Source organism: Jaculus jaculus, chromosome 10 (genome assembly GCF_020740685.1).
Source record: "Jaculus jaculus isolate mJacJac1 chromosome 10, mJacJac1.mat.Y.cur, whole genome shotgun sequence".
NCBI lineage: Eukaryota > Metazoa > Chordata > Mammalia > Rodentia > Dipodidae > Jaculus > Jaculus jaculus.
In genome coordinates this window covers 116,307,387-116,321,660 of record NC_059111.1, presented here as the reverse complement: position 1 = coordinate 116,321,660, position 14,274 = coordinate 116,307,387, and the positions used below count along the sequence as shown (strand labels likewise).

Genomic DNA, 14,274 nt, shown 5'->3' with positions numbered 1-14,274 from the left:
GTAGGCCCAGCTTGTGAACCAATTCTTAAATATGTTTGTGTTTATATAGTGGCGTTTATGAATTAAAGCCCATGATGGATACAAGGAGATTAAAGTTCTTATTTTTTTTTTGAGGTAGGGTCTCACTCTAGCCCAGGCTGACCCAGATTCACTATGTAGTCTCAGGCTGGCCTCAAACTCACAGATCCTACCTCTGCTTCCTGAGTGCTGGGATTAAAGGCATGTGCCACCACATCCAGCTTCATGTGTTTTTTATTTGGGGGAAAATCTAAGTGGAAGACTGCATGTAGAATTTTAATTGGTATATGCTCAAATATATGGTATTTTAAAGAACTTTAACAAGTTGGTAGATAGGATTTATTTTAATTTTCAATCTGGAAAAAAAACCCCAAAAAACAAAACCTCAAACTCTGCTCATATATATATATATATATATATATATACACATAGATATCTACACAGTGTCAACACTTCAGAGCACTTACACCAGGAAACGTTGTTTCCTTCAGCTGTCTGACAGTACTGTATACGCCACAGTGAAAGTTACAAACATCATCAGCAGTCACACAAACACTGTGAGTTTACATTTCAGTTCACAAGAAAAAAAAAAAAACCAGACATCTTCCCGGCACTTCGTTCCTCCCAACTGTGGCCTGTATCCACGTGGGCTTTTAAAGCCCATCAGGGGCTGTTTCGGAAGTCTTATTTGTCCCAGATCCAAACTTAAATAAGGAGAGATTTACCACTGAAGATCAAGAGTTTTATTAATTAATGGAGGTGGTGAGGTTTACCCACCAAAGGATGTGTAAAAAAATTGCATGAAAGTAAAAATAAATAAAAGCTGTTGTAAGCCAGCCTCTTGTACATGGTAGCTCAGAACGGAACACTGAGTATCACCTGAAGTTAAAGGAATCATTTATATTCAAATCACAACTCTTCACCACGTCTAATGAAAATAAGCCGATTTGGTAAAAGGTTTGAGGACTTCCACATTCAAGCTCGGTGTCACCTCAGGCGCTAGGGCGGCAGGCAGCAGCGATGGAGTATTGCTGTTCTGGGACATAAGGCACTGTGATCTGAACACGCCCTACACTCACCTTATGCCACATCACCTGTTCTGGACCAGCGAATTTTTTGAAATTAAAATTATAAAAAATTTCAGGACACAGTGCACTTTAATGACATATAGCATTGAAAATCCTTCAAAGGTCTGAAAACAGCCTTTTAATGCAAGCCTGAATCTTCAAGCACATAAACTTTTACTGGAAGAAATACCCATCACTAGACCCTGATGTACGTTTGTAGCCATTTCATTCTCTTCTACTGCAGCCAGTGTTCATGAGGCAAAACGTGACCCCGGAGCCTTGTTTGAGTCCTCCTGAGAGGGCGCGCACCTGCGGTGGTCATTCACTCTCCACCTCCTGCTGTTTGGCACCTGCCGACAGACGGAAAACACAGGTTTCAAAGCTCACGCGCTCTGTTCTCCACAGTGTGGAGTCTCCCCAGCCCTGCAGTGGATAAGGCTGCTCCAAGGCTTCTGAAGAGGGACAGGTGGGAGGAACCAGTGGCTCCAAATTCTCCAGCTCTCCCTGCCCTTCTGATCCATATTGTATCTTGCCATTCTAAATGCTGGAGTCCACTGTAAAAAAAATGTCAAAGGAGCAACCCTCTTTTTTGGTTGGGGAGATGACTGAGCAGTTAAAGGCACTTGCTTACAAAGCCTATCAGCCCACGTCCAACTCCCCAGCACCACATACAGCCAGATGCAAAGTGGCACATGCACGTGTGATGCCAATGTGCCTGCAACAAAGGGAGGCAGAGCCAAGAGAATCCAAAGCTTGTGGGCCAGCTGGTCTGACATTCACTTTCAGCCGGACAGTTCACTTGCAATGGCCAGAGACCCTGTCTCAAAGGGGAAGTGCAGATGCCTCCAAGTTGTCCTGTGACCCCCATATGCACACCGTGGAAACACGCCTATACACACACACCCCAATAAAAAATTAAAAATAGGTATGTGGAATGGTGTAGAAGAGGCAGAGTATTTAAGCTGTGCAGACTGATAAGCCTGTTAAGAAAACATCACAACATACCTAAAGGTAACCCCCTGCCTGCAGCACGTACGGGCGCCTGGCTGGGTTTTCAACGTGGGACTAGTGGGGAGCCACTGCTGCTCTTCTCTAGGGTTTTCTTTTTTTTGACATAGGGTCTCGCTCTACCTCAGGCTGACCTGGGATTCAATGTGAAGTCTCAGAATGGCCTTGAACTCACAGCGATCCTCCTACCTCTGCCTTCCTAGTGCTGGGATTAAAGGTGTGTGCCACTCTAGTTTTTTTTTTTTAAATATTTTTATTGATTTATTTGCAAGCAGACACACACACTGAGAATGAATGGGCATGCCAGGGCCTCTAGCCTCTGCAAACAAATTCCAGATACATGCTCCACTTTGTGCTTCTGGCTTCTTCTCTATTTTTTTTTTTTTTTCTGGTTTTCTGAGGTACAGTCTTGCTCTAGACCAGGCTGACCTGGAATTCACTATGTAGTCTCAGGGTGACCTTGAACTCATGGCGATCCTCCTACCTCTGCCTCCCGAGTGCTGCGATTACAAGTGTGCACCACCACGCCCGGCTCCTTGTCTAGTTTTTTAGATTAGTTTTTAATCTAAGCTTTTTTTTCTCTTGATCTTGGTTTTTCTTTAAGACAAGATCTTGAAATGTAGCTCAGGTTGACCTGTCTCCTTAGTGCTGGCATTAGAAATGTGCACCACCACCATCAAACTACACAGTTAACTTTAAAACAATTTATTTTTTGGAGAGAGAGAGAGGGAGAGAGAATATGAATGAATTTATGAATGAGTGTACTAGGGCTTTTTGCCATTGCAAATGAACTCCAAATGCATATGACACTTTGTGTATGTAGATATGAGGGAATTGAACCCAGGTTGTCAGACTCTTAAGCACCTTTGACCAGCTCCCTTAACTTTTGTTTTGTTGAGGCTGGGTTAGGCTGGAACTCGCTCTGTAGCCTAGGCTAGCCACAGTTAACTTTTGAAAAAGACTGGTAATCTATTAGAAAAAGAGGCCAAGAACTATGGCTACTGCCACCAGGTAGCTCAGTGTGTCAGATGTGTGTGCAGAATATAGGTTCAAAATGTGACAATAAACAAACACTGAAAACTGAAAGAAAATGTTATTGTATCGAATTGGAACCCTTCTATCCTAATGGCACTGTGGCTGTTACCTGGAGAAAGGAGAAAGGCCAGGGACTTTTCTAGTGAGCAGCAGTGACTGCTTCTTGCAAGGGCCTCTTACTGATTGTCCCGCACGCGGCCACCAGCCGCGCCTGGCCTCGCTGCGCAGTGCGCACTCACACTTTTGGTCGCATTTCCAGAACCCTCGGAGGGAGATGGGCCAACACAAGCTGCTCATGCTACAGGTGGAGATGCCGGGGCCAATGAAGGCAGAATAAGCTGTATGCACTCACACAGCCCTGGGCTCCTCGCTGCCTGGCGTGCTGTCATTGTCCCTGAGGTGTAAGCATGCTGCCTACCACAGATGAGACGAGAGCATTGAGTGCCATGGGAATCCAACTCCAAACGTTGAATTGTAATCTGGTTGTTGGGAACACAACATTTTCCTCGATGAACAGTGTTATGTACAGCCTACCAGCCAAAATTCCAGTCCAGCCACCCCTATCTTTATGACATGGTTCCTATGGTAACAAACACCCCAATGCCAGCTGCCAAACAGGTTTCTTCACTGCAGCCATAGCAAGAGGAACAGCAAGAATGACTGACAACTTGTGAAATCCAAGACTAGATGGAAATCTGAAGTCTTCCAGAGCTGTCCCCTCGTGCTTACAGTGAGAGTCTGAGGCCCTTCAGGGAAGGTTCAAAGTGCACACCACTTCCGGTCATGTCTGAGGCCCTTCTGAGAAGGTTCAAAGTGCACACCACTTCCGGTCATATCTGAGGCCCTTCTGAGAAGGTTCAAAGTACACACCACTTCCGGTCATATCTGAGGCCCTTCTGAGAAGGTTCAAAGTGCACTCCACTTCCGGTCATGTCTGAGGCCCTTCTGAGAAGGTTCAAAGTACACACCACTTCCGGTCATGTCTGAGGCTCTTCTGAGAAGGTTCAAAGTGCACACCACTTCTGGTCATGTCTGAGGCCTTTCAGAGAAGGTTCAAAGTACACACCACTTCCGGTCATGTCTGAGGCCCTTCTGAGAAGGTTCAAAGTGCACACCACTTCCGGTCATGTCTGAGGCCCTTCTGAGAAGGTTCAAAGTGCACACCACTTCCGGTCATGTCTGAGGCCCTTCTGAGAAGGTTCAAAGTACACACCACTTCCGGTCATGTCTGAGGCCCTTCTGAGAAGGTACAAAATGCACACAACTTCCGGTCATGTGAGGCCCTTCAGAGAAGGTTCAAAGTGCACACCACTTCCAGTCATGTCTGAGGCCCTTCAGAGAAGGCTGGCTGGCTGTTTCCATTATTTAGACTGGGAGGCGTGGGGTCTCATGGAACCCCCCTCATTTCTGATGAGATACTGATGGGCTCAGTGCTCTACAGGACACCCACCTGCTGTGAGACTGAGTGTGGTGGACTTAGGGCATCCAGAAGACAGCACCCTGCAGTCCCTTCCCCTCCTCCCCTCACATTCTTGTGTGTTTCCCTGAGCCCTGGGGGTGTGGCTCAGAGATCATGTGGAGAGCCAAACACACACTAGTTGTCACCTGTGGATCTCTGTAATTATCTCCACCCTTGGCATAAAGAAACTTGGGAGTTGGAAGCTGTGAGTGGTGCCGTGCCGATTGCTGACAAGGTGGGGGGACACTGGGGGGGAGGGGAAGGACTTGCAGGAGCAGGCGCTCACTGCCAGCTGAGGGCTGGCGTTCTACAACCTCACCAGGCCACCTCTTGCCATTAAATACAGCGCAGAAAAAACACCAACCCCTTTGTCTATGCCTCCTCCCCTCTAGGCTCCTATGAAAGCTTCCTATAAACTTCATCCAAGTGGAAGTTGTAATAGGGCAGGGAAGAAAATGAAAATGGTTCTGAAGTAGCTAACGCTGAGCCTGCTGTGTGATGGTTTGACTCAGGTGTCTCCCATAAACTTCTGAATGCTAGGTCCCCAGCTGGTGGCAATTTGGGAATTAACACCTCCTGGAGGCAGTGCATTGTTGGGAGCGGGCTTATAAGTATTATAGCCAGCTTCCTCTTGCCAGTGTTTGGCACACACTCCCACTGCTATTGTCCATTCGATGTTGGACAGGAGGTGATGTCCACCCCCTGCTCATGCCATCGTTTTCCCCTGCCATCTTGGAGCTTCCCCTTGTGTCTGTAAGCCAAAATAAACCCTTCCCCTCCCAACCTGCTCTTGGCCGGGTGTTTTCTACTACCTGCGAACCTGACTGCAATAGCCCGTGACTTGAATACCACCCCGCCTGTCCCATCTCCCTTCCCTTGGAGACCCATGATTGCAAGTGGGAATCTGTCGTCTTACCTACTGGCGTGAGGATGAGGGCTTGTAGAAGGTCCGACAGGGAGATAATTCCCACGATCCTGTCCTCCTCGCTCACGACCACCAGCCGATGGACCTGCAGAGAGGAGCACAGTGGGCCACGGGAGGGCCACGAGTGTGAAGTGGAAAAGCAAGCTGGAAAAAACATCCCCACATAATTTATTATATCTAATGAATTCATCCCTCAAAAGGGAAGAAGTACAGCGGAGTGATCAGCAGACACACCTTTGGCCCCAGTGATGGTTTGCCTAACCACTTCCAAAAAAGAGCTGGCTGTGTCCTGTCATGTTTTCAAAGTTCAAAATGTTTATGACCGTTACACGCTGGAACACAACAGTCTCCTGTTTCTAGTAACCACCAGGTAAGTGGTCTGACTCGGCAAAGATGTCCAGCCAGAAGTCAGAAGAGCGTGGCTGCCGTCCCCACACTGCCAGTGCCTGCCGAGGCACGGCATGGGGTCCCTCGGAAGCTCTGCGCTCGCTTACAAAGGTTTTAGAGCAGCGAGCTAACGACGACGGTAACCAGCCCTGTTCTATTTCAGCCCATCCTCCTGGATGTTAGCAGGAATGTCCTGGAGAAAATGGAAAGAGCTGGGACTCTCTTTCCTTGTTTCCTTTGCGGGGGCAGTGCACACGCTGTTCTGACTTCAGCACTCTGCCAGAGGCTGAGGTGGGCACTTGGGAGATGCTTGGGGTGTCAAAGGGCCTTACCTCCTGTGACAAAATGGAACACACGTAGGAGACACAAGCTCTGCTTAGATTCTGTGTCTAAGCATACTGTTGTGATGTTTTTGACATCACAGCTTGCTTTAGGATTAAAAAAAAAAAAGAGTGATTTTGGCTATCTTTCTTAAGTGAATCAACAGAGATTTCTTTAATAAAACATGTAGATCCTTCAGTAATTCTGTGTCAAAACACAGCACAATGGCTAACTGCAATTACAAATTGAAACAATGGTTTTACATATCCAGCATATAAGGACATTTTCTGTATAGGGTCGGGGCAAAGCACCATGCTAACAAACTCCAGATGTGTGTGCCCCCTTGTGCATCTGGCTAACGTGGGTCTTAGAGAGTCAAACCTGGGTCCTCTGGGTTTGCAGGCAAGTGCCTTAACGGCTAAGCCACCTCTCCAGCCCCTGGCCTGGGTTTTGATATGGGAATGAACCCCATGGCACTGAATCTGCAGCCTACCTCACTGAGCTTTTCCGTGACTCAACTTGCCCAGTTCACTACTTGCTGGGGAGTGCTGCTTCAGTAGATGTGGGGAGGAAGGCGAGCGGCAGGTCAGGGCCTCTCACCTCGGCTCTTACTATTCTGTCCACGATGGTCTCCAGTGTCTCCAGCTTACTGCATTTCACAACACCTTCGAAATACTGTGATCTGTGCTGCAGGGCCTGGGTCACTGTGATGTCTAGGTTATTGTATGTTTTTTCAGCAGCAAGATTCTGTAACACAGTCACAAAAACAAATTATGTTTTCACTTCCACATATAATAATGATCACAGGATTGAAGACAACCTGCTTCTTAAAAGAACATGAATTTGAATTTGGTACCAAGAGTTCTCATACTCCAGCGTGCGTCATGCCACTGTGCTATTATTTCAGTCTTACTGATCCAAACTAAGGGTTCATATTACAAGGTGTACATTAATTATGAAAAAAAAGTTACTTTGTTTCTTTTTTGGTGCTGGTGATAAAACCCAGGGCCTTATTTGTGCATGCTAGGCAAGCTCTCTACCACTGACCCATAGCCCCAGCTTTAAAAAAATTACTTGTGGGCTGGAGAGATGGCTTAGTGGTTAAGCGCTTGCCTGTCAAGCCTAAGGACCTCGTTTCGAAGCTCGATTCCATAGGACCCACATTAGCCACATGCACAAGGGGCACACGCGTCTGGAGGTCCTTTGCAGTGGCTAGAGGACCTGGCGTGCCCGTTCTCTCTCCATCCATCCATCCATCCATCCATCCATCCATCCATCCATCTATCTGCCTCTTTCTCTGTCTGTTGCTCTCAAATAAATAAAAAAACCCCAAAAATTAAAAAAAAAGAATGTCCATACTTGCATATGGGTTTTCTTAAAAAAAATTACTTGTGTGTGTGTGTGTGTGTGTATGCACGTGTATGTGAATGCAAGCATGTGTAGGCCACAGCATGCATATGGAGGTCAGAGAATAATTTTTGCATTGGTTTGAGACAGGTTGTTATTATTATTATTATTATTATTATCATTTTTGGTTTTTCGAGATAGGGTCTCACTCTAGCCCAGCCTTATCTGGAATTACTAGGTAGTTTCAGGGTGGCCTCAAAATCACAGTGATCCTTCTACCTCTATGTGGTGGTTTGATTCAGATGTCCCCCATAAACTTAGGTGTTGTGAATGCTAGTTCCCAGCTGATGGAGACTTGGGAATTAGCGCCTCCTGGAGGCAGTGTATTGCTGGGGGCAGGCTTACGGGTGTTATAGCCAGTGTCTGGCACACTCTCCTGTTGCTACTGTCTACCTTACGTTGGCCAGGGGGTGATGCCTACCTTGTGTTCATGCCATCATTTCCTCCTGCCATCATGGAGCTTCCCCTTGAGTCTGTACGCCAAAATAAACCTCCATCCCCCCGCCCACAAAGCTGCTCTTGGTTGAGTGATTTCTGCCAGCAATGCAAACCTTACTGCAACACTCTGCCTCCCAAGTGCTGGGATTAAAGGCATGTGCCACCATGCCTGGCTGCTCTGGATTCTTGTTCTGCTGTTTTGTGTGGGCTTCAAGCTGTTAGGAAATTCTCCTGTCTCTGCTTCTCACCTCACGTCAGTCTACGGGCTGGGATTACAGAAGCCTGCCATGCCTCTGGCTTTTCACATGGGGTCTGGGCACTGAACTCAGGTGCTCCAGCTTGGATGGTGAGCACTTTATCCGAGTCATCTCTCCAGTCTGTGTTTTTTTTCATCCTCTTCCTCTTTTTTCTCATACTCTTCACCTTGTTACATTATCTGATAACATAGCATTAACTGTTGAAAATATTTTTGTCTACTGAAGTGCCTCTGAGACATTTGGGCTGTCAAATTTGTTCTTCCCATTTTTTTTTTTTTTTTTTTGAGGAAGGGTCTCACTGTAGCCCAGGCTGATGGCTGACCTAGAATTTACTATGTCGTTCCAGACTGGCCTTGAACTCACAGCAAAATATTATCTCTGCTTCCCAAGAGCTGGAATTAAAGGAATGAGCCACCATACTGGTTTCTGTTCACTTTCTTAAAAACAGCGTAGTCCCACCTCCTCCCAGAAACTCCACTTACAAATGACTGGGAAAGAAAGATGGGAGGGAAAGAGGCAACACCAGAGAAAATGCCCAGCCAGCACCAAGCAGGGATTCAAGTACAGACCCCGCAGGACTCCATTCACCCCAGAGCTCTCCGAACCCACCGGATGTCGTGTTTAGAGCAATGGTGACCCACCAGGCAGCCTTGGCGGGGACCATGAGCTCGTGTGCACACCGAGCGCAGCCTATCGGCAGAACGACTCCAAAAGAGATGTGCCCACGGAAGACGGGCATGGTGCGGATACGGCAGGGATGGGTGTGACATGACGGACGCGGGTGCGGGTGCGACAGGGATGGGTGTGACGTGACGGACGCGGGTGCGGATGCGACAGGGATGGGTGTGACATGACGGACGCGGGTGCGGATGCGACAGGGATGGGTGTGACATGACGGACGCGGGTGCGGATACGGCAGGGATGGGTGTGATATGACGGACACGGGTGTGGATACGACAGGGATGGGTGTGACGTGATGGACACGGGTGCAGGTGCGACAGGGATGGGTGTGACATGACGGACACGGGTGCGGGTACGGCAGGGATGGGTGTGACATGACGGACACGGGTGCGGGTGCGACAGGGATGGGTGTGACATGACGGACACGGGTGCGGGTACGGCAGGGATGGGTGTGACATGACGGACACGGGTGCGGATACGACAGGGATGGGTGTGACATGACGGACACGGGTGTGGATACGACAGGGATGGGTGTGACATGATGGACACGGGTGCGGTTGCGACAGGGATGGGTGTGACGTGATGGACACGGGTGCGGATGCGACAGGGATGGGTGTGACATGACGGACATGGCTGCGGATATGGCAGGGATGGGTGTGACATGACGGACACGGGTGCGGATACGACAGGGATGGGTGTGACATGACGGACACGGGTGCGGATACGACAGGGATGGGTGTGACATGACGGACACGGGTGCGGATACGACAGGGATGGGTGTGACATGACGGACACGGGTGTGGATACGACAGGGATGGGTGTGACATGACGGACGCGGGTGCGGACACGGCAGGGATGGGTGTGACATGACGGACACGGGTGCGGATACGACAGGGATGGGTGTGACATGAAGGACACGGGTGTGGATACGACAGGGATGGGTGTGACATGATGGACACGGGTGCGGATATGACAGGGATGGGTGTGACATGACGGACACGGGTGTGGATATGACAGGGATGGGTGTGACATGACGGACACGGGTGCAGGTGCGACAGGGATGGGTGTGACATGACGGACACGGGTGTGGATACGACAGGGATGGGTGTGACATGACGGACACGGGTGCGGATACGACAGGGATGGGTGTGACATGACGGACACGGGTGTGGATACGGCAGGGATGGGTGTGACATGACGGACACGGGTGCGGATACGACAGGAATGGGTGTGACATGACGGACACGGGTGTGGATACGGCAGCGATGGGTGTGACATGACGGACACGGGTGCGGATACGACAGGGATGGGTGTGACATGACGGACACGGGTGTGGATACGGCAGGGATGGGTGTGACATGACGGACACGGGTGCGGACACGGCAGGGATGGGTGTGACATGACGGACGCGGGTGTGGATACGACAGGAATGGGTGTGACATGACGGACGCGAGTGTGGATATGACAGGGATGGGTGTGACGTGATGGACACGGGTGTTGGTACGGCAGGGATGGGTGTGACACGACGGACACGGGTGTGGATACGACAGGGATGGGTGTGACATGATGGACACGGGTGCGGTTGCGACAGGGATGGGTGTGACGTGATGGACACGGGTGCGGATGCGACAGGGATGGGTGTGACATGACGGACATGGGTGCGGATACGGCAGGGATGGGTGTGACATGATGGACACGGGTGCGGATACGACAGGGATGGGTGTGACATGACGGACACGGGTGCGGATACGACAGGGATGGGTGTGACGTGACGGACACGGGTGCGGATACGACAGGGATGGGTGTGACATGACGGACACGGGTGTGGATACGACAGGGATGGGTGTGACATGACGGACACGGGTGCGGATACGGCAGGGATGGGTGTGACATGATGGACACGGGTGCAGGTGCGACAGGGATGGGTGTGACATGACGGACATGGGTGTGGATATGACAGGGATGGGTGTGACATGACGGACACGGGTGTTGGTACGGCAGGGATGGGTGTGACATGACGGACACGGGTGCGGATACGGCAGGGATGGGTGTGACATGATGGACACGGGTGTGGATACGGCAGGGATGGGTGTGACATGATGGACACGGGTGCAGGTGCAACAGGGATGGGTGTGACATGACGGACACGGGTGCGGATACGACAGGGATGGGTGTGACATGACGGACACGGGTGTGGATACGGCAGGGATGGGTGTGACATGACGGACACGGGTGTGGATACGACAGGGATGGGTGTGACATGATGGACACGGGTGCAGGTGCGACAGGGATGGGTGTGACATGACGGACACGGGTGCGGATACGGCAGGGATGGGTGTGACATGACGGACACGGGTGCGGATACGGCAGGGATGGGTGTGACATGATGGACACGGGTGCAGGTGCGACAGGGATGGGTGTGACATGATGGACACGGGTGTGGATATGACAGGGATGGGTGTGACATGACGGACACGGGTGTGGATACGGCAGGGATGGGTGTGACATGATGGACACGGGTGCAGGTGCGACAGGGATGGGTGTGACACGACGGACACGGGTTTGGATACGACAGGGATGGGTGTGACATGATGGACACGGGTGTGGATACGGCAGGGATGGGTGTGACATGACGGACACGGGTGCAGGTGCAACAGGGATGGGTGTGACATGACGGACACGGGTGTGGATATGACAGGGATGGGTGTGACATGACGGACACGGGTGTGGATACGACAGGGATGGGTGTGACATGACGGACACGGGTGTGGATACGGCAGGAATGGGTGTGACATGACGGACGCGAGTGTGGATATGACAGGGACACGGGTGCGGGTACGGCAGGGATGGGTGTGACATGACGGACACGGGTGCGGGTACGGCAGGGATGGGTGTGACATGACGGACATGGCTGCGGATATGGCAGGGATGGGTGTGACATGATGGACACGGGTGCAGGTGCGACAGGGATGGTTATTATATATAGCTACTGAGAAGAAAGTAATAAAATTCATTGTTAGACCCACGAGCAGGGCAAGTATGATTACTCTTAGGAGCCTGAAATTCTCTAGGATCCTTGTATTAAGAAAGGAGAATTATTAACTTAGGGAACCAGAGAGGGACATAAACAGATTACATGAATACATTTTAAGATGCATTCTAAATGACAGATTTAAAAAAATACTTACAATTACATCAAACTTGGAATAAATATCTACAACTTTTCCTAAAAAAGGAAATACACGTTAGAAAAACATTTTATGAACGGAAAAGTAACTCATTAGAATAATTCTTCATTAGGAACTATCTACCATAGTTCAATGCAGTTTGCTGTGGGAGGAAGGCCATCACCAGGCTTCACCAGCAGTGGGCTCTGCAAGCAATATGCTGGCCAGCTGGTAAATGTGTCAACTGGTGGGATATCTGCTGTGGGGGGACCAACTGCTGACTGCTTGAATTTGAGGCCTACTCCACAGGAGGGCATTCCTACCTGGTACTAAGAACTTAGTCACAAGTCTATGGGTGAGGTGGTCATAAACCCTCCTATAGTTGTCTGGCTAATGGATATAATATGCCCATTAAACTTTCCTCTAAATCCTTATGTTTAAGCCCAATATCAATGCTGCTCTCACTTTTGGCTACAGAAGTTTCTCTTTTCAGATGGGGGAAGACTGCTTGGGAGACTCAAAACTTATCAATGTGCTGAGAAGTGACAGTGGACCATCAGCACTATGTGAGGTATCTCTATCACACCCTCCACCGGCTCAGGGACTACAGCAGAAAAGGTGGCAGAAGGAAACATAAGAGCCAAAGGATGAGAAAGAATGTGTTGGAACACTGCTCCAGACACAAAGTGGTGGCTACATTTCTGACCTCACAATGGCTGATACCACCTACATAAGACCTGCATTAAAAAAAAAAAATGATGACATTGAAACAGAAGATGGACTAGTTGGAAAGAAGAGGTTCACTGGAAGGGGAACAAAATAAGGTGTTAGGGGATTGTTATCAGGATATACCATATATATGAAGTATTGTCAATGGAAAGTTAAAAAAAGAAAAGTTAAGCCTGGCATGGTGGCACACACCTTTAATCCCTGCACTTGAGAGGCAGAGGTAGGAGGATCACCATGAGTTTGAGGCCACCCTGAGACTCCATAGTGAATTCCAGGTCAGCCTGGGCCAGAGTAAGACCCTACCTCAAAAACCAAAACAAAACAAAACAAAAAAAAGTTGTTTATTTTTTTTCTCAAAGACTGAATTAAGGTTTTTAGTTTTTTTTAGGTAATCAGTGCAGATTAAACAGTGACCAACTTGCCTATTTAAAGATGGGCATGATATTTTATCTTAGTGAAAGTATCAAAGAAGCCAGTTTACAGCTCTTGCTTCACAGCAGCTGCCGTGGGAACCGCATCCCAGTGCTGTCTCCCGGCCTGCCTGCTGTACACCACTCTGCCCCAGGAACAGGGGAACAGGGAGCAGGCCTGGGCGGGGACAGCCCCACAGACCTGACTCATCCACCACCGGCAGCGCTGAGATCCGTCTCTCCACAAAGATGTTCAAGGCTTTGATGATGGGAGTGTCTGGGTGAATGAAGGCGATGTTGTGGTACGTGCCTATCCCAAGCTCGTCCAGGTTCTGCTTCATGAAGGCAGGCTTTGGCATATCAGACATCTGGTCAGGGAAAGAAACACGAATGTTCCAGAACCACAGCACCTTTCCGCACTTGAGCATCCAGATTGGAATGAGAAACTATGTTCAACAAATGAAAGGTTGTCTTTCCTAACAATCTGCTTGGAGGTCCTAACAGGCAAAAGTTACAATGACCACTGTCTCTTTCCTGAAAACCAGTCTATAGGTCTGTGCTGTCTCTCTCCAGAGAATTACATTTTTGCTTCTCCTCACTCACAAAACAGCGGGGAGAAGAGAACAACAGACCTGTTTGAGAAATGAAGACCTGTCAGCCAGCGAGAATCAAAACCCCGGACCTGCCATACGACACATGCGCTTCCAGACCCGAGGCACCAGCCTGGCTGGCTGCTAAGTGGGTCCTCACTCCGCCCCACCTCTGCACCCTGCACTCTCCTTGGATGGCTCCAACCTCTGTCTACTGGGAATAAAGAGCAAGCCAGCTGATCGCAGCTAAAAAAGCCTTTCAAAATTAACTTTCCTTTTCATGGGTGGTTTTAAAGGAGGAGGGCTAGGCGGAAGAAAGCCTAAGATCAGGTTCCACTACCGCAAATAAGGTCTATGGTTTCAAAGATCCACCTC

At 49.4% G+C, this 14,274-nt stretch overlaps 1 protein-coding gene across 3 annotated transcripts in view; it reads right to left on the bottom strand.

Annotated features, from left to right (window-relative positions):
* Positions 1 to 746: 746 nt before the first annotated feature.
* Positions 747 to 14,274, bottom strand: part of Prkag2 (protein kinase AMP-activated non-catalytic subunit gamma 2) — a 272,478-nt gene continuing 258,950 nt past the window's right edge. For all 3 annotated transcript variants that reach the window (XM_045160311.1, XM_045160312.1, XM_045160313.1), the window contains 5 exons: positions 13,512 to 13,677; positions 12,192 to 12,229; positions 6,821 to 6,967; positions 5,504 to 5,597; positions 747 to 1,435 (listed from right to left, as the gene is read on the bottom strand). In XM_045160311.1, coding sequence (XP_045016246.1) covers positions 1,404 to 1,435; positions 5,504 to 5,597; positions 6,821 to 6,967; positions 12,192 to 12,229; positions 13,512 to 13,677 — 477 coding nt within the window. In that variant the 3' untranslated portion in view covers positions 747 to 1,403. The remainder of the gene's footprint in view (positions 1,436 to 5,503; positions 5,598 to 6,820; positions 6,968 to 12,191; positions 12,230 to 13,511; positions 13,678 to 14,274) is intronic.